Source organism: Vidua chalybeata, chromosome 26 (genome assembly GCF_026979565.1).
Source record: "Vidua chalybeata isolate OUT-0048 chromosome 26, bVidCha1 merged haplotype, whole genome shotgun sequence".
Classification (NCBI taxonomy): domain Eukaryota; kingdom Metazoa; phylum Chordata; class Aves; order Passeriformes; family Viduidae; genus Vidua; species Vidua chalybeata.
The window spans coordinates 208,948-235,296 of NC_071555.1; the positions used below are offsets into that span (position 1 = coordinate 208,948).

Genomic DNA, 26,349 nt, shown 5'->3' on the forward strand with positions numbered 1-26,349 from the left:
TGTCCCTGTTGGGAGGACACCAGTGTTCAGGGGATTTTTTTCTGTGGTCATTTTTATCAGTTTGTTGCAGACATGAATCCATCAGAGTCATGCTTCATTATCCAGTGTTCACTGAGAGAGAGGAGCTGGGGACGTGAACCATGTGTTGGACACCCCTTAGGATACAGTGGGTGATGTGTCCTCCCCACCAAAAAAACCTCTTTATTTCATTTTTACAGCAACAATTCATTGTATGTTTCTGGAGTCATAAATTTTGCCTGAAAGCTGCTTTTAGGAGTGACTTGATGCATTTAATCAGAGCAGGGTCCTTATCTCACCAAGCAAGCAATGTGGTGATGTCTTAGAGAGTGATACCTTGGCCTCAATATGTTGGTGTCAGAGCAGGCTGGGGAGAGGAGGGAAATGACTCTGTGCTACACCAAACTGCCAAAACCCCTCTGTGCTACACCTCAGTCCAGCACCCGTCTGTGCTACACCCCATTGCCAACACCCCTTTGCAGTGGTTCTACCCTGGGGGTGGATGCCACCAGGTAAGGTGGCTGCACTAGAAACATGCCTGAGTGGCCACATCCCGGGTCTGAGCCCATGCCCTGCCCTCCCCATGTCCATCTGTCTGTCTGGCCACAGCAGTGACTCGGCCATCCCGCTCTCTCCCCCCAGAACCAGGCTGAAGCCCACTACAAGGGCCACAAGCACGCGCGGAGGCTGAAGGCCATCGAGGCCATGAAGAACAAGCAGAAGGTGGTGGGGGCTGCAGTGGGGACCCCTGGCCAGGACAGCACGGCCGAGCTGGCCCCCAGCCCTGTGGGCAGTGGGGAGCTGGGCAGCACAGGTACGAGGAGGGGGCGTGTGGCTGAGGAGGCTGCAGTCGGGGTGGCAGAGGTGCCACCTGAGCTCCCGTGCTCGTGGGGGAACGGGGGGTGTTTTCCCTGTGATTTGGTGTCTCTGGGAGGTGTTTCGTATGGGAGTGAGCCCTGTCCCGCAGATCCCCAGGGCTCTGCCACATGCAGGGATGGGGCTGGTAGGAGCTGTGGCAGCACTTGGATGCCAGAGGGGTTTTGAGCTGAGCCCAGCTTCCATGCACTGCAGGTAACAGCTGAAATAGGAGAGACCTGGGGAAGAGCCGTCCTTGGCAGGGATGGATGCATGCACACGTTGTCTGGGATGGTCTTGGGGAAAAGGGGGGTGCTCCCTGAAATCCAGAAAACCTGTTCAGGCACAGAGAACTTTCTGCCCATTTCTTTCTCTTTTCCTCTTTCCCCTTTTCTTTCTCCTCCCGCCAGCTGATGCCAGTAGCCCACAGGAGTCGGAGGGCGAGGGCAGCAGCCTGGGGCTGGTGCCCAGCACTGAGGAATCACCCGTGGAGCTGCCAGGCAGCGTTGCCCCGCTGGGCTCCCCGCCGGCCTCCGAGCTGTCGGAGGGCACCTCGGATGCCACCAGCGTGGCCTCCTCGTCTGCCCAGGCAGCTGAGGCACAGGCAGCAGAGTCAGGCAGCAGCATCAGCTCAGCCCCTGAGAGTGAGAAAGAGGGGAAAAAGAGCAAACAGCACCTGTATTGTCCCACCTGCAAAGTGACCGTCAACTCCCTGTCCCAGCTGGAGGCTCACAACACTGGTAAGGACATTATGGGGGGGCAGGGGCGTGGGCCCCATGCCACTTCATTGGGACTCTGAGCAAAGCCCAGCCATGCCCCATAACCAAGCAGCCTTGCAATGAAGTAGCAAGCATTAATGAGTGTTGCTGTAATTAAAAAATGTTCATTAAAATGACCTGCACAAGTAAGCCATGGGGTTTTACCTGGGCTGCAGCTTCTAGGGTGAATTTTTGCCAGGTCACTCATACTGTCCATGTCTCAATTAAGGACATTTCATCAAGTGATTGAGGCTACTTTATTTTCCATTTAGCTTGAAGCTGATAGCCAGGGCTTGCTCCAAACCCAGAATAATACTTCCCAAAGCAGCTTGGTGGTTTGGGCTTGTGGCGCTATGGGGAAGACCCCTGGGAATGCAGCAAGCCGTGGAGCCCCATAGCCCAAAATGACTGCTGGGCTGTGCAGGGCAGCCCTTTGGGGTGGGCTGCTGTGGAAGCTGCTGCGGTCCCCCAGGGTGGTAGCAGGGGGTGGCAGCCATGGTACAGGGGTCCCCAGTGGGGTCTGTGGGCCCTAAAGTTCCAGCTCCTGGCTCGCCCCTTTCTCTAGAGGGTGCTTAAGTTGGGTACCCAACTTTAAATGGAAGGTCCTTTTCTCCCCCTGCTCAGCAAATACTGGGAACCAATTCCTCCCACCCCACTGCCTGCTGGGGCAGCAGCAGCTGCCATGTGCAGGGTTGGCTCAGGACACTGCTCTGGCTTAGCTGCAGACGTGTCCTTTTGCTTTTGTCAGCTCCAGTTACAAATTCAGGAGCTGATTTGGGGAAAAAGAACAAACAAACAAACAAGCATTTGCGGGCTGGCGCTGCTCTGTGGCTGTCACACAGCTCCTTGCTTCACGCCTTAAAAAATAGAATGAATTAGCAGGGGCTTAAATTACTTGCTCCCCATGCACCCTCGCCATCCCGGCGCTGGCAGGGACAGGACAGCGTGCCCTGTCCCCAGGTGTGTAGGGATCTTGGGTTCCTCCTTCCCCACCTGCTGTGACCCCGCTGTGCTATTCCTGGCTCCATGGCCGGCTCTGCTCTGACCTTGGGCATGGCTCAGATGCTGCAGCGCGGCGAGCGACGCGCGCCCGACTCCGCAGACGGTGCTAACGCCCGGGGACAGGCGACAGGCTCCAGCGCACGCTCAAAATAGCAGCTTCTCCAAAGCTGGCACATGGAGGGAGGGTCTTTGGGAAGATGAGCATCTCTGCTCTGCCTGCGACGTGCAGTTTGGCAGGGTTTGGGAATGGGTTGCACAGCAATGGTAAAAGTCTGGGGTCCCAGGCAGCTCCCTGTCCCCTCTGCCTGCAAGTGCTGCTGGGCACGGGTTGGTGCTGTTGGAGGGCACTGTTCCTGCTGCTGTGGCACTGGCATGGGGCTGGGCTGGGTTTGCTGAGTATCCCCTCTCGCCAGGCGCCAAGCACAAGTCAATGCTGGAAGGTCACGGCACCCAACTGCGGCGAGGCCGGGGCAAGCTGCTCTCCCGGGCAGGGCACAAGTCCAAGCGGATCGGGAACAAGGGCAGCATCAACATCCAGAATAAGGCATTTCACTGCCAAGTGTGCGAGATCTACGTCAACTCCGAGACCCAGCTCAAGCAGGTGACAATGCCCTGGGAGTGCCTTGGCACTGGGTGTGGGCATGCAGGGACTCAGGGTGTGGGTACCTGATGGCCCCTGCAGGGTGATGGGTGTCCCCACAGACCTGAGCCACACCGTACCCCGGCTGTCCTGGCTCCCAGTGATCCAGCTGTTTTCCTCCCCAGCACATGAGCAGCCGGAGGCACAAAGACAGGCTGGCAGGGAAGCCACCCAAGCCCAAGTACAGCCCCTACAACAAGCTGCAGAAGAATGCTGCCCTCGCAGTGAGTATTCTCAAGGTACCTGTCTCCCTGCACAGCACTCGCTCAGCTTGCTCGCAGAGCCTCCCTCGCCATCAGCCATCCTTTCAGTGAGTTACAGGAGCTGCTGCTCTTAAACCTTGGTTTCCATCACCACAGCTCAGCTTCTCCCCTCAAGGAGGGTGAGCTGTGGTGGTGGGTTTTGAGTCTATTCCTGGGAAGGCCAGCACGGGGATAACTTGGGAGTGCTTTGGCAGCAGCATTCGCGATAGCAGCACTTGTGATTCCTCCACCTCTTCTGCAATCTCATGTTGTCTCCTCCTCCCTCCCTGCAGTCCAAGTTGGCTTTGCAGAAGCACCTCACCAAAACCCTGGCAACCCGTTTCCTGCCGAGCCCGCTCACCGCCGCCGCTGTCTGCGCCATGCCTGGACCCCTTGCCTTGCGACCAGCAGCTGCCACCACCCTGTTCCAAGCCCCGATCCTCGGACCAGCCCTTTTCCGAACGCCGCCGGCCCATGTCCGCCCCACGCCGGGTCCCATTGTCTTCGCACCCTACTAGAGCCGCTGGCCCACCGAGGGTCTGTCCACCGCGGCTGGGCTGGGCTGCGGGGGCTGCGCGCTGGGGGCAGCGCTCCTGGTACCTGCTCTCCTGGCTGGTGGGAAAACATAGTCATAGACATCAACCCCAGCTTCTCCTTTGCTTGGAGAGGGCTCCCACTGGAGAGAGGTGCCCCAACAGAGCCTGGCCAGCCCCGCCGCGCATCCCCACCGCTCCCCCAGCCTGTGCTGGCCCCCTGCTCAGCAGATGAGCCCAGGCAGTGCACGGAAGAGGACAGTGTCCAAATCAGCAGGACCATCTCATGGCCAGAGCCTGCCTGTCCTTGGCCTGCTGGCTGTTTCTTCATTGCCCTCCCAGTTACCAGACTGGAAAGAGAGGAGCTGGCTGGTATCTGGGACAAGGAGCATCCCTCTGGTCCCTGCCAGCCCAGTGGGAAGGGAACTGTGAGGGGAATCTCAGCCCAGCTCTTTCTGGGAGAAACAATCCTGGCACAAGTGGGAAGCTGGCAGTTTCTCTCTCAGCCTGGGCTGGCTGTGCCCTTGCCAGCCCTGCACCTGCCTGTGCTGGCAGGGGGTTTCTGTGCCACCCACCAGACCCCCATCCCCACGATTCCCTATGTCCCACCAGCCAAAGATCCCCTGCGGTGGCAGGCACTGGCCACACTGACCGTATCCTCACTCCGAGAGCAATAGCTGACCCCAGGGCCAGCGCCTCCTCCCTCCAAAGCACACGGGCCCTGCCCTGGCCCCAGAAGCACACGATGGGCATGTGGCCAAGCTGGGCCCCACTCATGCCCAGCAAGGCCGGGAGCGCCAGGCTTGTCTGGTGCTGGCTCCCCGAGGAGGTGACCCTGTGCTTGGCACCCGTCCTTGTTTCTGTCCCACCGCAGGGACAGCCCTGCCCCTACCTCCCGGGAGATGCTGTGAGGCTGAGTGAATGTCCGTAAAGCACTTTCAGTTCTCCAGTGAAAGGCAATGCTGCTTCTCACCTGCCGTGCACAGCCCTCCAATCCCATCCCAGTTAGGAGCTTCCAGGAAGTTACTGATGATTCCTGAAATCAAAGGTGTCTTCAGCAGCCTGGACAATCAGGTGGCAGGTGCACCCACAGCCTGCAGAGTGCCAGGCTCTGGAGGGACCCCGAGGCCATAGCTCTGCATTTCACTGTGCTCACACAGCCCAACCATGACCTGTCTGGGACTGTCACTGCGGCGCTCTGGGGGCCCAGCACGCTGCTGTACATAGAGAGAGTTGCATCCCAAGTGGACCTTTCGCTGGAGGAACACCCCACCCCGATCTATGCAATCCAGGGGGCAGCTCACCCGCCGCATTGGCCGCCTGCGATTCCCTTTGGTGCTGATGCATCCCTGCAGCCTGAGCAGTGGTGGCAGCAGAAGAACCAACGTGACACTGAGCTCTGTCCCGTCCCCGGCCCAGGGTGCTGGTTCAGACCTCTGCTGTGACTCCCATTCCCTCCCAGCCCTCGGGATGAGGCGGGTTGATGTGTGCACCTGGGAATCCACACGCACAAGCACACATACCTGACGTCTTGGCCATACGCAGCGCCTGGATTTCAGAAGGATTTTGCCCAGCGTGCTCCACCGATGCTCAGGATGGGTCCTGGCATGGGGAGGTGAACAGGAAGTGGCCAATGGGTGTCTCAGATGGCTGAAACATATCTGCTTCCCAGGGCTGGAGCCTTGTCAGGGCAGGAAAGCTGCAGGAATGAGCACACACCTGCAGGGTCTCTGGGCAGCACCAACTGTGGAGCCACCACTGCGCTCCTGCCACAGAGACAGGAGAGTGAGGGAGCCCCTGGGTATGAATTCACCTACTTAGGGCACCCCTTCCCCAGGGAAGGAGAGTGGAGAGGGGGCACCAGGAGAAGACTGAGCAGCTGTGCATGGAGACAATGGAAAGGTCTTGCAGCAGTGGTGGGATATGTGGCTTGGAGCGCAGCTGAGGGAAGCAAGGCTCCCAGCAGAAACGGCTTTGCCAGGGATAGGGAGATGGTCCCACAGCCCAGGGGACACGTAGGGACCCCACATCCCAGGGGACAGGAGCCTGTGCTGGTGGGGCCCCACGGGACAGGAGGGACGCTGTCCCCGTTCCCCAGTGCCAAGCAGCCCATGGCCGGTGTGTCCCCAGCCATCCCTGCCCGTCTCACTGTGCCCTTCCCAGGCCCTTGGGGTCACCCCCAGTCCAGCCACTGCAGCAGGACAATGGGGTCCCCTCCTGTGCCATGAGCCCCTGGTGCTGTGCCCAGCCCCTCGGAGGCTTGGGGAGCCTGGAGCAGCTGGGCTCCAGCTTGCAGAGCCGCGTGGCACCAGTGGGCCTGTTCCCCTCCATTGTTCCAAAAAGCCTGTGCTGGAGCCATGGCTGCTCCTTGCCCCTCACCAGTGGAGTCCTGAGCACTCCTGTTCTTGGCACTTTAACCCTGTGAAAGCCATTCCTTCTAGTAACAATAATACTGCAACGAGCTGCGTAAGAAACCCCCGTTATGGCATCCCCCCAAATCCCCTCCTGCTCTCCAAAGCATTTACTGCCTTTGACTTAGCACATGCTGTACTAGGAGTAGGGATAGTCCATAGCGCTCGGTAATGTGTGCCCCTCTGTAAATAACCTTGGAGTGATGTGAAATTTGATTCAAAACACCAGAAAAAAAAAAAAAAAAACCCAAAAAATACCAATCCCAAAATGGAATATCCAGACTCTAGGGACTTGGCCAGTACCCTCCTGTAATGTTCATTGTATATTTTTTGATGTACTATAACTGTTGGGAAAAAAAAAAGGAAAATATTTTGATAACCGAATCTCATCGCTTTATTGCGTTACTCGGTAAATAAAAGGAACAAGTATAAACACAGTGGGGCTTTTCATCAGTTCTTTTCCTACATCCAGACTACCTGAAGGGAACGAGTGTTGCTGGGTAGGGCTGGGACACCTGTGCCTTGTCTTATGGTGGTTCTGAGAAGAGGCAGCATTGTGACAGGTGGGCAGGGAGAGCTGCCATAGCCCAAAGCGTCTGGGGTGTGCAGGGTAAGTACAGTCCCAGCTCCTCCAAGGATCTAGGTATGCAGGTGAAGCACAACCCCATCTCCTCCAAGCTCATGGCTGAGTCTGCACTCAGGAAGAGGGCTGGAATGGTGGATTTGGGCACCCTGCCCTCAGGAACAGCACCTGCCCTGCCCTAGGCATTCCCTGGTGCAGCATGTCTGGATATTCCAGTGCATAAAGGAGCAGTGGACACTGCCAGGGTTAAGGGACAAGCTGCCAGGGAGCAGCACAGAGCCAGCTGGGGCAGGGCAAGGAGAGCTGCTTGGCTGGAGGCAGGGCCAGCAAACAGGCTCTGCCCACATGTTATCAGGAAATAGAAAAAGAGGGAGTTGTTCCCTCCAGATGTGGAACTGATGCCCATGTTCCAGCCAGCCTGTGCTGTGCCTCTGTTCCACTCTCCCAGCCTGCACCTGAGAGCAGAGGGGGTCACTGAGGGAATCCTGACCTTCCTGTAGCACCCCTGACAGCTGCAGGGGCTGGGCAGGGAGAGGAGTGGCTCCTGTCCCTCTGCCTCTCTCATCTGCCAGGACCATCCCTAACCCTGGGATGATTGTTCCTCCTGCCACCTGCTTCCCACAGGCTCCGTGACACCAGACAGGACTCAGCAGGAGGTGGGTGCAAGGGAAGCAGGAAGGTGAGGAAGAGGAGGTGGCAATGGAAGGGAAGGGGAAGCAGGCTCATCCGTCCATGGATCCGCTGCCCTTGTTCTTGCGGCTCAGGGGAAACGCAGACTTGCTCTGTGGCTGTGTCATCTTGCTGGCCAGGTAGATGAAGGGCTCGATCAGCGTGCGCCGGTCAGCCACGGACACCTCCCACAGCTTCACCTTCTCGCCCTTGGCCCAGTGCTGGGCTGCATCGTGGTCCACCCGCCGCTGCTCCTGCAGGTCACACTTGTTGCCCAAAACCACAATGGTGACCTGTTCCAAAAGGGTGAGAAGGGCCCCTGATGACCAACCACACAGCTGCAGGGAGACCCTGCATGCCATCTCTGCCATGGAGACCCTCAGTGCTGGGCCTGGCCCTGCCACTGATTCCCCGTCCATGTCAAGGCCTTTTGAAATCCAATGATCTCAGTGCTCCCTTCCCCTCCTGCTAGGGTCTGTGTGTCCCAAACCAGCCAAAGTGGAAGGAGCTTTTGAGCACCTGTAAGCTCAGAGAGCATCCCAGGAGACAGCCTGTTACTGTTGGGAGTCTCACAGATCAGGGACCCATCAGTATCTTGTGACAGGCTGGAGAAACCAAAGGTGAGAACCTGCCCCAGGGGAGCAGATCCCACTTCGCAGCCCCTCCTCCCGGGGGACTCACCTCCTTCTTGTCCTTGGACTTGTCGATCTCCTTCTTGAGCAGCTCGACACGCTTGAAGGACTCCTTGCTGTCGGTGCTGTAGACCAGCACGTAGCCGTCGGTGCAGGAGAAGCAGTGCTTGGGCAGCTCCAGCCCGTCCCGCAGTCCCCGCGTGTCGTAGAAGCGCACCTGCTCCCGCACGCCCCGGTCCGTCTCGATGGAGCCCACGTAAATGTCCTCCTGGGTCTCGATCATCTCCGAGCCTGCCGGGGGCGGGCAGCGGACACTGGGAACGCTGCCGGGGGCCTGGCCCTGGCACAGCGCGGGGAGCTGCCCCGCCGGGCGCGCTGTGCGCTCCCCGCGCCCGGCCGGTGTTTGGGGCCGGCCAGGGACAGCCCTGCCCAGGGGGATCCCCAGAGCCAGCACTGCCCGGGCCCGACCTGCCCGCTACCCCCGCACTCACCGACCACATGGTTCCCGTAGAGCAGCTGCTCCAGGATGGAGGTTTTCCCGACCGAGGCCTGCCCGCACACCACCACCTTGCAGCTCTTGCCCATCCCGCCTCACCCGGGCGGGGGCGGCCGAGCCTCGCCGCCGGCGGCGGGAGGGACGCGGCGGCACCACAGCGCCTCCCTGTGGGCGGGCGGACCGCGAGAGCCAGCGCCGCCCTGTGGCGGGAGGGGGCGTGGTCGACATGAGCCCCGCCTACCACCGGGTCAAGTCCCGCCCTCCTCCCGGTACCGGCCCCTCCCGATGCCGCCGCCCGGCTCCTCCGCGGGCGCCCCCTGCCGGTCGGGCCCCGCCCCGCCCCACCGGCGGAGGCCCCGCCCGTTCCGGCCCTCGCCCCGCCCCGCCCCGGTCCGGCCCAGCCCCGCGCGGTAAGATGGCGGCGGCGGCGGCGGCTGAGGCCGAGTGCGATGTGGTCATGGCGGCGCCCGACGGGCCCGGCGAGACCGACAGCGACGAGGAGGCGCGCAGGTAGAGCGGCGGCCCGGGCGGGGAAAGGGCGGCCCCTGTCCCTCCCGGTGGGCGGGCCGCGGCCCGGCGAGGCAGCGAGTGCCGCAGGGCCCGGGGCCGCGGTGCAGGGCGGCCGCCGGTGCTCGGCAGGGCCGGGAGCGCGCCCGGGGACTGCGGTCGGTCCTTGCCCAGGCGGACCCCGCGGGCAAAGTCCTGTGTGCAGGCCGGCCGCGAGCGGCGGCGCCCCGGGGCTCCGCGGCGGGGCCCGGCGGGCGCTGACAGCCGCGGGCCGCACGCGGCCGGGCCCGGGAGCCGCTGGATTTGGGATGCGGTGCCGGTGCGTCCCGGTGCGCTCCCGCCGCCGCCGTGTGCTCCGGGATTAGAACGTCCACCCGTTAGCGGGGCGTCCCAGAATGCAGCTCACACCCTGTGTCCCGAGGCCACACACCCTCACCGGTGTCGGGGAGCTGGAGAGGGAAGGATTAAACTCGTGGGAAGAGGAAGCTCCAAACTCCTGAACCCTTTGCTGCTTCGTCACCCCATTCCCCTGGTTCTGGTCGATTTTGAAACCTGCCCAGAGTGGGTTGCACTCCGTCCTGCCGTGCTGTGGGTAACGGGAAAGACCCCTTGGGCAGAGCGCTGCTCTGGGAATGCTCCATCATCCCGGAGCTCCCGGTTTGTTTGTGCCCTGCTCTGGTGCACCGTGCCCGGGGGAGCTGCCAGTGTCACCTGAGGCAGGGTAAGGTGGGATCCCCACCTCTCCCGCACATTTTCCCCCCAGGAGTGAGTGAGCTGTGGGAAGGTCCTGGAAACTCCACTGGTTTTCCATAGTGGCGGGTGCTGGATTCGTATCCCAGGCAGCTGGAAGGAAAGAGCTGTTCCTGGAGGGGCTGAGGCTTTTGCTCTGGAAGATGATTCAGTGGAATGAAGAAGAAACAAAACCAAAAGTGGCCTCTGAGGAATGCTGTTTTCAGACTCCCATTGATGGCTCAAGGGATTCTATGGAACTGAGGCCTGAGGAGCAGCTCCCTGGGGAGATCCTGCTGAGCAGGAAAGGCGGAGCTGCTGAAGAGGCACTTGGGGCTCGCAGAGCACCGGCATCGCCCAGCCTGTGGGGCTGGGACAGGCCTGTGTGGGCACATCACTCCTGCCCCCTGGGCAAGTGAAATGTGTTGTTTGAAATGTGGAAATTCGCTGAGGTAGAACCCTGGCTGAGGGCACAGGTGTCTGCAGGTGGTGACCTCCAGCTCCTTTCTTCATTCCTGAGGCTGTGCTGTGCACCGCTTTCATTAGGTGCCTTCCCTTTTCGTGTTCTTTTGGGAACGTTACACCTTTCCCTTGCTAAAATGGACCCATATGGGCAGGAGCTGATCCCTTGGTGTTGCTCTGAAGGAGCCAGCCCTGCACATCCTGATTTCCCTGCAGTTCTGTGCATTAACCTCTCCCTGCCCCAGCCCTTCCTGTTTCACTGTGGTAGCTCAGTTGCTCTCGTGGAAATCAGAACAATAAGTGCTGCACTGGGGAGTGGAGTTGGAGCCTCAGAAGGTGTCAGGTGTTAGTGAAACATCCCAGGCCAGGTAAAAGCTGGGTGCATTCCGCATGGGACACACTGATTTGGTGCAGCCTTTGGGCTGTATCTGCGTTCATTTCCGTAAAAATCAGCAAAATTAAGGAGAAACCTTTTCAGAATCCTTATGATAACTCAGCAATGAGGGTTCCATGTTCTGTTGTTTCCATTTAGGGATTACAGTACAGCAGAATATGGATACTTTGCTCAAGGATTCACCTTATTCAAATGCATGATTCTGTTCTCTGTGGCTTAATAAAACTGGAAAGTTAGACAACAAGCAAAAGGGGAGATCTGCATTTCAGAATGGCTGTAACTAATGCCCTGAAGCAGCTGCAGACATGCCAGAGGGCTCCCAGGGTGTCCAGGGCACAGGAATGGAGTGTGGTCACAGGATAATTATTGTCTGCTGCTGCCTCATGGATGGTTGGGGTCCTGGCAGAAAGTGTTGATGTAATTGTGTTAATTTTATCTGTTGGTACACCAGTGCAGAGCAGCTGATGAGCAGGACTGGGCCACCCCTAAAACTTCACTTGTTTCTTCATTAATTTTAAATGTTTCTCACCCATGGGAACAGTTTTTCCCTGCTCCCAGCTGCTTTATGAGCTTGGGCCCCTGGAGCTTTGCCAGGGAGAATTTCTTTGTCATCTTCCTGGCACCTCTGTGTTCTGGCTCCCGTGCATGCTCCAGGCTGGATCTTTCTCCTCCTTCTTCAGTACTGGAACATGTGGAAGCTTTCTCTTCTTAAAAAGAAATACCTCCAGCTGTTGGGAAAATACTGTTAGGAGATTGCAGAGGCCCTGCTGCAGGTTTGGGATGTGTTGGTGCCTCTCTGGGGACATTGACATTTCCCACAGCAAAGCGACAAGCACGGAGTGGCCCACACAAGAGCCCTGGAGGTTCTGGGCCTGGCCAGGCTGTGGGTCACTGGCCAGGTCTGCAGGTGTTGCCTGGAGCTTGTCAGATGTTGGTGAGCACCAAGAGGTTTTTCCAGTGCATGGAGTGAGGTGCATCTCGGTGAGGCTCCTCCAGAATAGTTGTCATTGCTCACCAGCTTTGGGGCAGCACTGGCAGGAGGGGGGTGAGCCATCTGAGGGGCACCAGGTCCTTCTGGGATAACCTGGAGAAGGCTCTCCTAGTCCTGTTCTGCCTGTAAATGGGCACTTGGACTTCCCAGGTGATAAACCAGCCCATTTTACTCATCTGGAATTATTTTATGATCTCATGATCATACCAGAAACAGCAGAAGGTACTCGAGTCGTTGTTTGCTTCCCCGTGAATCTGCAGAGTGTTTGAATATCTAAGTTAGGCAGTTGCTTTATCCAGTAGGGAAAGGTGATCCATACCTACAGTTTCAACCTATTTCCTTAACACGAAATGTGCTTTTTTGACGTGAATCATAATGTAGATGCAGTTGTTTTCCCATGGAATTCTTAAGCTGGTTGGCTTCCTTCATTCAAAAGGAATTGCTTCCTTCAAAAAAAGCAGTCTCAGGCTGATTCTAGACCCTTCCATGGGGTTTCACAAAAGTTACACTGTGGCCCTGGCAGGCGGGATGGGGCCATTGCTGGGAATTAGGTTAATTCTGAGCTCCGGGAATTACATAACAGCACAATTAAAGCTGGGGCTCGGCTGCTGTTCTCACTCATGGCTGCAGGGAAGGTTTGGGTCAGTTCTTGGATTTCTTGTGGCATATTTTGGTTCTTGTGGCTCTTTTGGCCTTCATGTTTGCCCTCAGTTATGAGGAACGTTCTGAGGGTTTGATCACCTTGTGTGTTCAGGTTCAGCTCTGCTCTTGGGAAGGCTCGAGGCAGCCCTTTGGGTGAGTCCTTGGCCCATCCGTGTAGATGCTTGCGTGTCCAGACTGTGATTTCCCGGGCTGGGGGACGCGTTGAGCTTCTGCCGTGGTGTGTGTGCCGCTCCCGCCGGGAGCGCGTTGGGGGGAGCTGATGTGCCGGGAATCGGCTCCGCTCTGCCCTCGGCGGGTCAGCGCTGCCCAGCAGGGCACAGGAGCCTGTCCCAGTGTCCACACACCCTCTGGGGGACGCACCTGTTCCTAAAATCCATCCTAACCCTCCCTCACCCAGCTCCAGCCATTCCCTGGGGTCACCAGAGAGAAGAGCTCAGTGCTTGCCCCTCTGCAGTCCATCATGAGGAAGTTGTAAATATATATTCCCTTATGCCTAAATCCTCACTCATTGTCAAATCTCACCTGAGGACCAGTTTCTAATGTGCACCCTGTGTATCTTTCTGGCACACGGAGTGTTTTGTTTCTCTTCCAAGTCCTGAAAGAAGGGTGGGGAGAGTATTGTATGTCCAGGGGCAAACATGATGGCTAATTTTAAGCTCTAGACATCTGCCTGCTGTAAACTGAATTGAGATCACCCAACTTATTTTACCCCAGCGGCTGAGTCACATCTGACAGCTGAGAATCTGGGTGGGATTTCACCCCCAAAAATGCCTGATAAAGGCACCATATCCTATTGATGGAAAAACCTCTGCAAGAACTGCACAAAATTGCCAGAGCATAACAGGAAAGATTACTTGGTCAGGACAGGATTTTGGATCCGTCCTTAAAACCTGGCTATTTTAGGGTTTTGCCACCGTTTCATAATGGAGGCTGGCAGTGAAGTGGGAGTGAGGGTCAGGAGAGCTGGGAGATAGTGACTCTGCCACCTGCTTAGGTGTTGGATTTCTGTCACTGCTGGTATTGCCTTGGCACATCCCTGCCCAGGGGCTGTGCCAGCACACCTGGATCAAGAGCTGCTGGGTTACAGATCCCTGAAGGTTCCCATGACAGAAAATCAGGTGTCTTCGGGAGTCTCATTGGGAGCTGGAGTGGGAGGTGGAAGCCACGATCGGCACTCGAGCGGGGGCAGCGTGTGGAAGCTCTGAGGAGGAGGCAGGAGCTGTTAGGCAAGCGTGGGATTGTGTCACTGTGTGCAGGATGGCTTCTCCGAGAGCTGCTGTGCTGAGAACGAGCAGGGGCTGAGCTTTCACAGGGCACGGGGAGGAGAAGGAGCCTTGTGCTGGTTCCTCTCTCCCCAGGCAGGCAGCGATCTCCATCGTCAGAGCTTGAGTGTGCGAGGGAATGTCAGCGCACACAGCTGCTGCTTGTGTCTTCAGCTGTGCCAGAAGAGGTTTGGGTTGGACGTCAGGTGGAATTTCTTCACAGAAAGAGTTGTCAGGGAGCAGTTGGAGTCCCCATCCCTGGAGATGTTCAAGGAGTGACTGGACATGACACTCACTGCTCTCTGGTCTGGTTGACAAGGTGATCATCGGTGTTGAGGCTCAAAGATCTCGGAGGTTTTTCCAACCCAAATGATTCCATGGTGGCAGGTTCTCTGGGGTGACTGGGACCAAAGTATTTCAAGTATTAGAGATGCTGAGAAATACCATAAAAGAGAAAAAAATAATTGCCTCGCTTGCAAGAAGAATCACTCCCACCAGCCCCTCCTGTGCCTGTGGTGCATGTGAGTGATGAAAGACAAGCTTCTTACCCAGCTCCTTGGTGCAGCTCTTCTCCATTTCTGTGTCCAGCATGGAGCAGCCCAGTGAAGACACCGACCCCGTCACAAAGCCACCCATTCAGCCGGGGGCGTATTTTAGCAAAGCACGATTCTTCTTCAGTGTCAAAAGTAGCAAGTGGGGAGTGCAGGCCCCAGCAGCGCAGGAGGCAGAATGAGCTCATTCAGGCCACAGCATCTGTTGGGGTGAAACAATCCCCAGTGAGATCAGGGGCTGCAGTTCTCCTTGTTGGAGCCAGAGCCATGGTAAACAAGGGCTGTGTGCTCTGTATGTCATCAGGGCACAACAGGGCAGAGCTGCTTCTGTCCTGGTGCTGGAGTCGAGCCCAGCCTGACAGCTCCAGCAGGTCCTTTGCCTTCGTGCTGTGGAGGTGATTTGCTTTCACAATCTTCATCTTAAGCCTTAGGCCATGTGAGCAGCAGAAATACCTGCGCTCTCCTTTCTGCTAGTGTCACCTGAGGCACTGTGACTTGTTGATACGTTGATTTGTATTAAAATGCTTAAAAGGAAAACAGACCAATAAAAAAGAGTAGAAAACAGTAATCTTTGTGTGGGAGTGTTTCTCTGGCATCTCAAAGCGTCGGTGCTTTCTGAAAATTGGTTTTGCTGGGGTTATGTTTTCTTTCTCCCATCTTCCAGCAGTTTGTGGCAGATGGGATGCTCTGGCAGACAGCCTTTAGCTGTGTTTATTAGATAGTAATTCCTCATGACAGGACAGGTAAAATGGCTAAAAGACTTGTGATTCAGCCCACTGTGCTGGACAGGTTCTGGTGGTGGCTCATGTGAGTCCTGCCACTAAGACTATTCACCCATTTCTTTAGACTGTACAACAAAGACCTGAGGGAAGGAATTTTCATAGGATCTGTGATTTTCTTTTCTATTTGTGATTACAGAAACAAGAGAACAGTGAAACTCTTTACTGCCCAGGTTCCAAAAGTGCAGAAGTGCTGAGTAGTTTTTTTCACTGTATTTAGATATTTGATCTGTAATATTCAAAAAAGGTGGTTGTGTTTGGAAACATTTTAATCATGCAGAGTTTGCATCCTCATGCTTGTGATATGGATCCATTCCACAGGTGTGTCCTTGTTGCACATCAGTGTAGCTGGGAGAGTGCAGAGCTCCTGGGACTCTGGTGGGTACTGGCTCCTGAGGAAAAGCCAGGCTGCAGCACCTGCCTCAGCTGTGATGCTGGGAGGGCTGTGGCAGAGGAGGGGTGACAGTTTCCCATCTCCAATGGGCCAGTTCATCATTTTCTGGAGCTGACCCAAGAGCCAGGACAAGGCCCTTGGGGCACAGTGGGTGTGTGCTACCCCTTGCTCTGCCACAGTTCTTACCCATCTCATCTCCTCCCAGGGTTTAACTCCCTCAGGGCTGTGGCTGGACTTGGCTGGGATGAAGCAAAACTTAAAACTGAAAGTGAAGAGCACACTTCCCAGCTCCCAGTGTCCATTGTTCTGCCAGCTGGGAAATCTGTGATGGCTCTGTGAAAACAACCCCTGCATGAGCTGCTTGTGTGGGAATGGCCAATGGCAGCCTGAGCAAGGCTGAAAACATGGGAACTTGTTCCAACACAATTCCCTTTGTTCTCTCCCAGGTCAGCCTGCTGAGCACTGCTCGCATTCGCTGTTCCATCACCGTGATGTGCTCTCCCTCTTGCCCTGTGCAGGTGAAAGGCTGAAGGGAGATGGGGGAAGAGAAGGGTTTTGGTTTCCCTCAGGGGAAGCTTTGCTTTCGAGAGTTTAAGGGAAGCTGCTTTAAACCATATGTTGTGTGTTTTTAAATGTCCCAAACTGTCTCTGCAAATGCTTGCTCTTGAGTGTGAGGACTATTTCTAGACCTGTTGCCAAGGCAGTGCCAGGCTTCTGTTGCAGGCTTGTACCCATATTTCTCTTTGATTTAGCTGTCTTTTGAATGTGGAAATTGTTCTTGGCTCTGGTTCGTAAGTATGTGGGACTCCTGAAAGAGCCAGCACTATCTCTTTTGCTCTGAGGTGCAGTACCTTGCAGGAGGGGGCTGTTGGATTAACTCCATACCAGGGTGTTCTACTGGACTCTGAGGGGACTCAAAGGGGGCTTTAGGTTTCTCTTGCATTCCTGTAAAATTTGGCCATATTTGGAAATATCACTGAGTATCCCGGGTAAAGCGCTGGAGTACCTGGGAGCCAGCAGGAAATGGGGTGTGCTGGGCAGTGTGTGCTGAGGAGATCTCACAAGAACCAGCTTAAATTTGGAGCATTAAACAGTTATACTGCTTGGGAGTCAAATGCTCATCATGGTCACAACCTGTCTGGTGCTCAGTTCTTCTGAAAATGTGGTGTTTTGCTTCCTTTCAGAGAAGCAGAAGCATTCAAGGAGCAGGGAAACGCATACTATGCCAAGAAAGATTACAACGAAGCGTTCAACTACTACACAAAAGCCATAGGTGAGAACAGCTGATAATATCAATCTTTACTGAATATCATGTCTAAAATTGGCGCTGGTTGCTGATTTCAAACACACCAGTGGGGTTTCTGACAGCACATGCTGAATGAAAACCTCTTGCCTGCTTTAACTACCTTGGGAAATGTCACCAGATCGATAATGCCAGTCAGGGCCAATGTTCTTAAGTGCCACGAGTTGTGCAGCTGCTGCATTACGCTGATAGCGAGTCTTGCATTGTCTCCAGATACATGTCCCAATAATGCCAGTTATTATGGGAACAGAGCTGCCACACTCATGATGTTGGGGAGGTTCCGAGAAGCCCTGGAGGACGCTCAGCAGTCAGTCAGGTTGGACGACAGCTTTATACGGGTACGTGGAGAACTTCAGGCACCTCATTCAGTCCCTTGTCTGCACCTGCTACAGCTCTTGCAGCTCCCTTTTCCCTGTGTTCCCAGGGCCATCTCCGGGAAGGGAAGTGCCACCTTTCCCTAGGGAATGCCATGGCTGCCAGCCGCTGCTTTCAACGAGTTTTAGAACTGGATCATAAGAATACCCAGGCACAACAGGAGGTAAGAGGGTCTTCAGATTTTACTATCCCCAGTAGATGCTGAGGAGACTGAGCTGGCCAAAGGAGAAATGGAGAGCAGTGTAAGGCAGTTGCCACTGTTGTGTCTCTTTCACAGGGTACATTTTCCTGGACTCTCAGTTCAGTCACTTTATTTCAAACTGATTTTAATGCTGGCAAAAGTGTTCATGTCATCTGCATTATTGGTCCATGGTCTGCAGTAGTTTTGGCTCTGACATTCAGGGATTGGCTGTTCAAATGCTGATTGGTGGCATTTCAGAGCAGAGACTGTCCTGCAGCACTTGTGTGTTCTGTCTTTCAGCTGAAGAATGCCACGACTGTGCTTGAGTATGAAAAAATAGCTGAAGTGGATTTTGAGAAACGGGATTTCAGGAAGGTGAGATTAACTTGTTTGGTGTGGTCTTTTATAAGAACAGTTGGTTTGACATGGCCTAGGCAGGTGTGTGGCTGGTTTCCTGGCTGGGTATTTGGGAGGTCCTGTGCCACATCTGTTGGAGCAGGGCTGACTGGTGAATTGTGTCAGCTCTGAAAGTGGCAGAGCTCGTGCTCCCTGAGCACTGACCGAATGACAAATGAGGAGGTGACTGGCTCAGGCCAACCCTCTGTCACTGTTTGCTTTGCAGGGTGAGTGGAGTCATGATTGAGCTGTTTGAGACAGATTTTGTTAGCAGCAGCATTTGATCACATTTCTCTCCTGAAATGCATATCCAGAATTCTTCTTTCTCAACTCTTTGAAAGAAAAAAAAAAAAATTTAAAAAGGCGTGCTGTGTGCCAGTGAGGGTCATGCAAGGAGGAATGCAGATCTGCATGGGACATTCACCTTACAGCTTCCAAATCTTTCTTCCCAAGGATTGTAACAGGATGCAGCTGGTACTGACCTGATAGAACAGGAAATGACAGCATGAAATCTGAAAGGCACCAAGCACTTCTCATGCAACTGTTTCTGTGCAGTGGATGCATGTAAGGCTCAGATTTATCCCAGAAAATAAATTGTCTGGTACATTGAGCTCATTGTTCAGGTCACTCTTAGGCTAAGCTCAAGATTTTGGAAGGGTAAATCCCAGCTTTGTATCACCTCTTTCTGAGGAGCAAATGGGATGTGTGATCAATCTGAATTTCCTGTGTAGGAATTGCCCTGCCTGTATTGCACGTCCTGGGCATCTGTATCTGTCCCTCACTTCCCCAGTCCTACTTCACTGGGGAGCCTAATATGAAACGTGATCTTTGTTTCTGGAGAGCTGCTCCTGCCTCACCCAGGAGCCCTTGGCTCTGGAGCACAGTGCTTCCCACAGCAGGGCCCCGTGATGTCACGGGCTGAGGAGCAGATGAACCTTGGGGAACAATGCCCCGTTCTTGCACAGATGTCCCCACCAGAGTGCAGGGATGGAAAAGACCCATTAGCTCACCCTGCCCATGGCTGTCAGGCCAGTGGAAGATCAGTCCTTGCACTGTACTTTTTTGTGTTTTGTCCAGTCCAAACTGTCTCAATCTATTGAATTTCTGTCCCTCCCACATGGCTTTATACTGCAGGAAACAGGGCCAGGATTGTCCTTCTTGGCCCTTTCTTTAGGGCTTGCAGTTTAGAAGAGTAGTTAAAGGGATGGACCTCCTACAGGTGTCCCTTGAGTCTTGTGTAGTGCTCTGTCGCAGTAACGCAGCAGATGCCTCAGACCTTGGCGCACAAAGCCCTTTGAAAAGCACAACCTGCATATGAGGAAAATTTTCCAATGCAACGTGTCTCCAGCAGTGGAGGTGGGTGTCTGCACGCTCGCCTTTCTGGTCAAACACAAACCTCAAGCGTGGGCCAGCTGTTCAGACCAGCCCCTTGGCTCTTAGCTGGGCTCACGACTGTGGTTTCTCCCACCCCAGGTTGTGTTTTGCATGGATCGTGCTTTGGAGTTTGCTCCCGCGTGTCACCGGTTCAAAATCCTCAAGGCTGAGTGTTTGGCGCTGCTGGGCCGGTACCCCGAGGCACAGTCTGTGGCCAGGTGAGTGTCCGAGGGCTGGGGCTGAGGAGCACCTGCTGGGGTGTCCTGGCTGCTGCCTGTGCTCCATGCCTGGAATAAGTGAAGGAATAGAAAATACAAATGTTCCTTAATGCATGTTGTGGTGAGGAGGGGAGTGAGTGAATTCATCCCCATTCATCTTCCTGGGAAGCTGCATCCAGACTCCATTCACAACCAGCCATCCTGCTTGAGGAGGCTTCTGTCCTTTTGCCTTATCTGTACCACAGACTTGTTAAAATAACTGGGTACCTCAGTGGAGGAAGATGCTTGTGGAGGTCAGAACTGTGTCCAGTTCTGGGCCCCTCAGTTTAGGAAGGACATTGAGACACTTGAGCGCGTCCAGAGGAGGCTACAAGGCTGGAGAGGGGCTTGGAACACAAGCCCTATGAGGAATGTTTGAAGGAGCTGGGGTTGTTCAGCCTGGAGAAGGGGAGGCTTAGAGGTAACCTTATTGCTCTCCACAACTCCCTGAAGGGAGGTGCAGACAGGTGGGGTCAGTCTCTTCCACCAGGCAGCACTGACAGAACAAGAGGACACAGCCTCAAGCTACGTCAGAGAAGGTACAGGTTGGATATTAGGAAGAAATTTTTCACCGAAAGAATAATAAAATACTGGAATTGTCTTCCCAGGGAGGTGGTGAAATCACCATCTCTGGATGTGTTTAAAAAAAGACTGGACGTGGCACTTGGTGCTACAGTCTAGTTGAGGTGTTGGGGCATAGGTTGGACTTGATGATCTTAGAGGTCTCTTCCAACCTCATGATTCTGTGATTCCGAGAAGGAAGTGGGAACAGGGAAGATGCCCTTTGTTGCTGTGTGTTGCAGCGATATCCTGCGGATGGACTCGACGAACGCCGACGCGCTGTACGTGCGCGGGCTGTGCCTGTACTACGAGGACTGCATCGAGAAGGCCGTGCAGTTCTTCGTGCAGGCCCTCAGGATGGCCCCCGACCACGAGAAGGCCTGTCTTGCCTGCCGGGTAAGTGGTGGAGATGGGGCTGCAAAATCACCGGGATTTGGGGTTTTTTAAACCCAACACATAGCTTGGTTCTGCTGGATCAATCCCTTCTCCCTCCCTCATCATTGCCTTTCCCAGATCTCCAGGAACAGGCAGTTTGTGCAACCCTTCCCAAAGACAATCAGCTGCTGCCTCAGATAAAACCAAGCTCCCAGAAACTGTTTCTCAGCAGATTGTGATTCTTTGAAGGAGCCTTCCCTTCACTCTTATTTGTTCCCTGGTCAGATAGAGGAGCAATAAAACCAGATATACTGGTTTTAAGGGAACTCCTGACTTTCAGGTCCAATATCCAGGCCAATACCCTGATTTTCATTTAACACTGTTCCTTCGTGTTGCTCCTTCCTTGGTGTGGTTCTTCAACTGACTTTAAATTTGTTCCTGTGCTCTCAAAAAGTGAGCTCCCTCCTCCTTTTATTTTAATCTATAAATTTGCTGCACTGTCATGTTCTCTTCTTAAAAATTAGGCAGCCTTTTTCCTATAGAGGATGCCTGGAACTGGCACTGGCTTTTCCTTAGTGCTTCTCTTGGAGGAAAGGCAAAGTGAGATCATTTCAGCTGCTGGAGGAAGGCTGTGACTTGTATCCTGCAGCCGTGTGTGAAACCAGATTAGAACTGTTGTGTCTGAGGACCCTTGTCTGGCTGAACAAGGCGCTTGGCCCCCTGACCTCATGTCCTTACCCAGGTGTGTTTCCTTTCAGAATGCCAAAGCACTTAAAGCGAAGAAGGAAGACGGGAATAAAGCATTCAAGAAAGGCAACTACAAACTAGCGTATGAACTGTACACAGAGGCACTAGGAATAGACCCAAATAATATCAAAACAAATGCCAAACTCTACTGCAACAGGGGGACGGTTAATTCAAAGGTAAGGGACGTTCACCTGGCAGGTATCTGTCACCATATCCCTCACCATGGCAGTGATAAACTGCAGATCAGTTATTCTGGAAAGCACAGGCTCCCTTGGCTGCTGGGCAGCTGCATCTCTGAGGCCATGGGCAGTGTTTTAGGGTTTTGTGCTTGCACAACACTTGGATCAGTTCCCAACAGCCAGCAGTCAACTCTTGCAGGAGCAAAACTCAAATACTTGGGCTGCACAGAGTGGGAGGGAGAGGAGGGACGTGCTTTAACCTTATCTTAGTCAGCAAAAAGCACTCCTGTCTCTGTTTGTTTCCTTCCCAGGAATGAACAGATTTATTTTCTTATTCTTGAAAATCATGTCTTGCTTTGTGTTTTTATGTTAAAAAAAAAAATAATTTAAAGCCCCAGTTCTTCAGTTTTCTGTTGAATTTTAGTCCTGCACTATCCAGAGAAACAGCCAGTCATGTGACAGTGCTCCCAATTCCCACCCTGTGTCCTCTGGGCACTTTTCTTCCTCGGCTGTCCCAGTGTTGATGCTGCTTCCCCAGACACCCCCACCTGGTCGAGAGACACAGGCTGTTCCCAAAACCTGGGAAGTGGGAGGAGCTGGAGGCCACATAATGGATGTCTTACGTGTTTGTGTCTGAAAACAAACAATGGTTTTTCTAAAAAAGATTTCTTTTCAATATTTTTAGGTTTATCTTCCTGCCCAGGAATTAGTTTGGACACAGAATTGGGACTGTTATCAGGAAGGCCCTTGGTTTGAGTGCATTTCTTACACAGAAGCACCATATAGCTCTGTCATGTCACTGGCCAAGCCTCTGAATTTTTTTCCCAGACAACAAAAGCTCTGTGTTTGGGGGAAATTGGAAAAAAATCCTAGACAGAGACACAGAAAACAGTGAGATTTTCCCAGATTCTTCACACCTTTCATTAGCCTAAAGTCATGGTGCAGAATTTGTTCTCTGTGTGGGGTTCACTCACTTGTGTCTGATGTTGTAGCTTAGGAAACTTGAAGAAGCAATTGACGACTGCACGAATGCAGTGAAGCTGGACGACACGTACGTCAAAGCCTACCTGAGGAGGGCACAGTGGTGAGTGCACCTTGGATCGGGCTCCTGGGCAGGAGTGTGGGCAGGAGTGTCCTCCTGGCAGCTCTGAGGCACAGGATCGCTAATCTGGAGCTTGACTGAATAGCAGGGGTGGGGCCCTGAGTTTATTCCTCTTCCTTATGGTGCTGAGGAGATGAGGGTAGCGCTCTGTGGCCTCTCCTGTGCCTGCCTGGATCTGGCACTGCCTCTTGATGGTGTATTTATAGCATCATTTGGGTTGGAAAAGACCTCCAAAATCATTGGCACCAACCTTTGGCCAATTACTGTCTTGTCAAGTAGACCAGAGCACTGAGTACCACATCCAGTTGTTCCTTGAACAGCTCCTGGCATGGTGGCTCCACCACCCCCCTAGGCAACCAGTTTGAATGCCTGACCACCCTTCCAGTGAAAGAATTATTCCTCATGTCCAATCTGAACAGGATTTAGGGAGGATTTGTTCTAAGACTTAACTCAACTTACTGTGTTTATAGACGCTGACTATTTATAGGTGTTCTGTCCCAGAGAGCCCCTCTCTCTCCATGTCTGCAATTGCAAATTTACAGTGATTGGAAAAGAGATTGAAAAAGACCTCCAAGATCAATCTTTTCCAACCTCCCAGCTCTGTAATTGCTACGTTACAGTGAGTAGATAATGTGTGAGTAAGGCTGAGGGGCAAAAGACAGATAGTGTCCCTAAGAGGTGCCAGGATTGTCACTCCTGACCAGCACTGCCAGTGTGAAGCTCTGTGCCAGCTCTGACCCTGCACCAGCTTCCTGGAGCTCAAGCTGGCTGGGATCAGTTCCTGCAGCTGCATATTGGAATTATCAGGTTGTTAAAGCAGAACTCGTGCTGCCAAAGGAGGTTACAGTGTCCCCTTGGAGCCCAGAGTGCAGGGTCCTGTGACAGGGTTTCCCACAAGTGTCAGGGCTCCCAGCAGTAGCCCTCTGTGGGTGGCTCTGAGGTCTGCTGCAGTCCAGAGCTCTTCTCTTAATCCACATCCGCCCAGACAGCCTGTACTGAACCTCTTCTGATGTTCTGTGAAGGACACCTTGGCCACCAGTGTTTTCTTTCCACAGTTACATGGACACAGAGCAATATGAAGATGCTGTAAGAGACTATGAGAAGGTTTATCAGACAGAGAAAACAAAAGGTGAGCACAAAGGCACTCTGACTGTGCACAAGTTTCCCTGAACTGGCATTATTTTTGTTGTTCCTTTTATCCCCCACAATATGTTGTGATTTGCAGCCTAATACCCCAGCAGGACAATATGGAGGAGCCCTCAGAAGCACTGGAAATCCCTGTCTCTGGTCTGGATTCTCTCCCAGCTCTGAATGCTGAGGTGATAATTCAGCTTGTGTCTGAGGCAGTGCACTGGGTTCAGAATGTCTGGTTTTGGTTCTTGTGTTGACAGTCCCCTTGCTTTTTGAGTGGCCTGAAGTGGAAGGGCCGGAGTAACTCCTCCCTCTGGTGTTGTGCTCCTTTCCAGAACACAAGCAGCTCCTAAAGAATGCACAAGTGGAACTGAAAAAGAGCAAACGGAAAGACTACTACAAAATCCTGGGGGTGAACAAAAACGCCTCTGAAGATGAGATCAAGAAGGCTTACAGGAAACGAGCACTAATGCACCATCCAGGTACCCACAGCAGTCCTTATGTGCCCTGTGAAGCCATCACTGCGGCAGAAATGCGTGTGGAAGAAGGAATTTCTGGGAATTAGCAGCTCTGACCCCACAGATCTGGAGCATGTTCTGTGACTGGAGCTTGGGAGTGTTTAACATTATCCATTTGCACTAGAAATTAAAAGCTTTTTCCTGCTTGTTTGTATACCCCCAGACCGACACAGTGGAGCAAGTGCAGAAGTACAGAAGGAAGAAGAGAAGAAATTTAAGGAGGTTGGTGAAGCCTTTACCATCCTGTCAGATCCCAAGAAGAAGGCCCGCTATGACAGTGGGCAGGATTTGGAAGAGGACGGATTAAACATGGGAGGTCAGTGTTCTTTACAATACTCTGCCATGGCAGCCTTTAACAAGATCAGACCCTTTAGAGTCTGCCTAAAGCAAGCCTGCTGTTGGGAATGGTCCCATGAATAGACTTGATTTAACATTGGGATGGCAGGGCTGCACTGAGAGGTTCTAGTTGGGAGCAGGCTGGGACACGGGCGGGTGTTGGCTCAGCTGGTGCGCACTAGCTGCCCCTGGACAGAAATCTGTCACAGGATGTGGTAAACAATGTAATTGTGAGTCCCTAAATGGTGCTTATCCAGATCCTTAGGCTGCCCCGTGGCTGGTTCTCTCTGGGACAGCTGCTTTACCTGTTTGTGGTCACTACATGGCCCCAGGTGCTGGGAGCCAGCCCTGTGTCCCTTTCTGAGACACTCTCTGGAGCCTCAGTGAGCTGACAGCTTCTGAACTGTGGGAATGCGATGGCTGTTTTGCTGCAGCTCATTAATTCCTTCTCTTCCCTGTAGAATTTGATCCAAATAACATCTTCAAGGCCTTCTTCAGTGGGCCAGGAGGCTTCAGCTTCGAAGGTAGGTGAGATGTTCTCCTCCCAGCTGTGGAATCGTAAGTACACAGATCCCCTGGCAGGGCAGCTGGGGCTCCCAGTGGATGTGCTGCTTGAGGAGAGCATTTGGCTGTTGCACAAATCTAAGAGCTATTTCCAAGTTCTGTCTGCACAGTGTCAGCTGGTGGCTGGTTCTGGTTCTTCTGGGTTCCAAAGCCACAAACTTGGGGACTCCTCATTCTGGAGCTGTATGTGGGCTGGGCCATCCATGTGCTGCTTAGGATTGCACTAAACCAATTTGGATTTGAAAAGTCCTGATTATCTTCCATTTTCTTTTTCAGCTTCTGGGCCTGGAAATTTCTTTTTCCAGTTTGGCTAAGAAGCAAACAAACACAAATCAAACCACACATACCTGATCTGCTTCTTTTAACCTCGAATACGGACAGCCCCAGACTCCTCCTCCATCACGTCTCGTTGTCCTTAGAGCAGTTTCATTTCTGGGTTGGAGCCTCTGTTTGTGTGTTGTGTGTGTGAAGAGGAAACCAGCTCGGGAGGGGAAGGCTTGTGAACTTTGTTTTACTGTTAACTTTATTAAAAAAAAAAAAAAAAAATAAAGCTTTGAATCTTTTGGTCCCTTCATGCTGGCCCGTGCTTTCAGCTGCTTCTGCCCCTCAACACAGAGGATTTCTTGGAATCTTCCCAGAATCTCCACATGTGTGAGGGAGAAAGAATTCCTGGTTTGTTCTGGTTGCTTCCAAAGCAGCATGTCCAGGGTTTGGAGTAACTTGTAAGTTATCTTAATCTTTTGGAAATACTGCCAAGGCTCAATCCAGTTTTGTACAATCACATTTCACCTGTAAGCCTGGCTTCTTGGCTCTTTTTATTTCTTTTTTTTTTCCCCACAGTTCTCCCAGCAAGGCCCAGTTGGGCATTAAACTTCTGTGATAACATGTGAGCTTACAATTCTGTATCAGAGAAACGCTGCTTAGAGTTTAAAGAGCAGCTTATGTGAGAATTCCCTGTGATGCAGCTGGAATTAAGGGCTTTGTGTTCCCAAGATTGTCCTGTTTAAGGGAATATTGAATTTGCTCTGGGCTGAATACCTTCACTGTACTTTTTTAAATTAATCCACTTGAATATTTTATATTTGTGCTAAACTTGATTTTGTTGAGCTTGATGTGTGATTTCCTGTTACTGATCCATGACATGGGTGAGTCTTTCAATGCCAGCTGAATTCCAGGCAGGGATCATGGGTGGTTTGGGATGTGCAGCAGCTGTGTGTTTAGTTAACCTGGTTGTGAGTGGTTTTCCTCTGGCAGTGATTTACTCCTCCAAAGCAGCAAGAAAATGCAAAGTCCAGCTGTGAACTGACAGTCTGTACTTCTCTTGTGCAGTGTCAGGACAGGAGCTGGAGGGATGGACGAGCTTCCAGCCTGGAGCTGTG

General features: G+C 53.4%; 3 protein-coding genes across 6 annotated transcripts in view; 2 read left to right on the top strand and 1 right to left on the bottom strand.

The window, feature by feature from the left end:
• The window catches only part of ZNF385C (zinc finger protein 385C), a 58,231-nt gene extending 51,335 nt beyond the window's left edge, over nucleotides 1–6,896 (top strand). For 3 of the 4 annotated variants that reach the window (XM_053965497.1, XM_053965496.1, XM_053965498.1), the window contains exons 4-8: nucleotides 661–832; nucleotides 1,284–1,613; nucleotides 3,047–3,234; nucleotides 3,399–3,512; nucleotides 3,809–6,896. In XM_053965497.1, coding sequence (XP_053821472.1) covers nucleotides 661–832; nucleotides 1,284–1,613; nucleotides 3,047–3,234; nucleotides 3,399–3,512; nucleotides 3,809–4,033 — 1,029 coding nt within the window. In that variant the 3' untranslated portion in view covers nucleotides 4,034–6,896. The remainder of the gene's footprint in view (nucleotides 1–660; nucleotides 833–1,283; nucleotides 1,614–3,046; nucleotides 3,235–3,398; nucleotides 3,513–3,808) is intronic. The other variant, XM_053965495.1, reaches the window with a different exon arrangement.
• Nucleotides 6,897–7,764: 868 nt separating this feature from the next.
• NKIRAS2 (NFKB inhibitor interacting Ras like 2) lies at nucleotides 7,765–8,626 on the bottom strand. The gene is made up of 2 exons (XM_053964890.1): nucleotides 8,393–8,626; nucleotides 7,765–8,004 (listed from the first exon to the last, which is right to left on the bottom strand). The coding sequence occupies exons 1-2, from the start codon at nucleotides 8,624–8,626 to the stop codon at nucleotides 7,765–7,767; spliced, it is 474 nt and encodes a 157-aa protein (XP_053820865.1).
• A 213-nt stretch (nucleotides 8,627–8,839) lies between these two features.
• DNAJC7 (DnaJ heat shock protein family (Hsp40) member C7) lies at nucleotides 8,840–25,544 on the top strand. Its single transcript, XM_053965492.1, is given in 15 exon segments — nucleotides 8,840–9,219; nucleotides 9,221–9,349; nucleotides 16,756–16,844; nucleotides 17,088–17,212; nucleotides 17,299–17,412; nucleotides 17,731–17,805; nucleotides 19,300–19,418; nucleotides 20,261–20,414; nucleotides 21,152–21,316; nucleotides 22,312–22,403; nucleotides 23,477–23,550; nucleotides 23,888–24,034; nucleotides 24,234–24,386; nucleotides 24,868–24,930; nucleotides 25,247–25,544. Coding segments are annotated over 15 exon segments (1,887 nt in total). The 5' UTR covers nucleotides 8,840–8,869; the 3' UTR covers nucleotides 25,285–25,544.
• The last annotated feature ends 805 nt before the right edge of the window (nucleotides 25,545–26,349 follow it).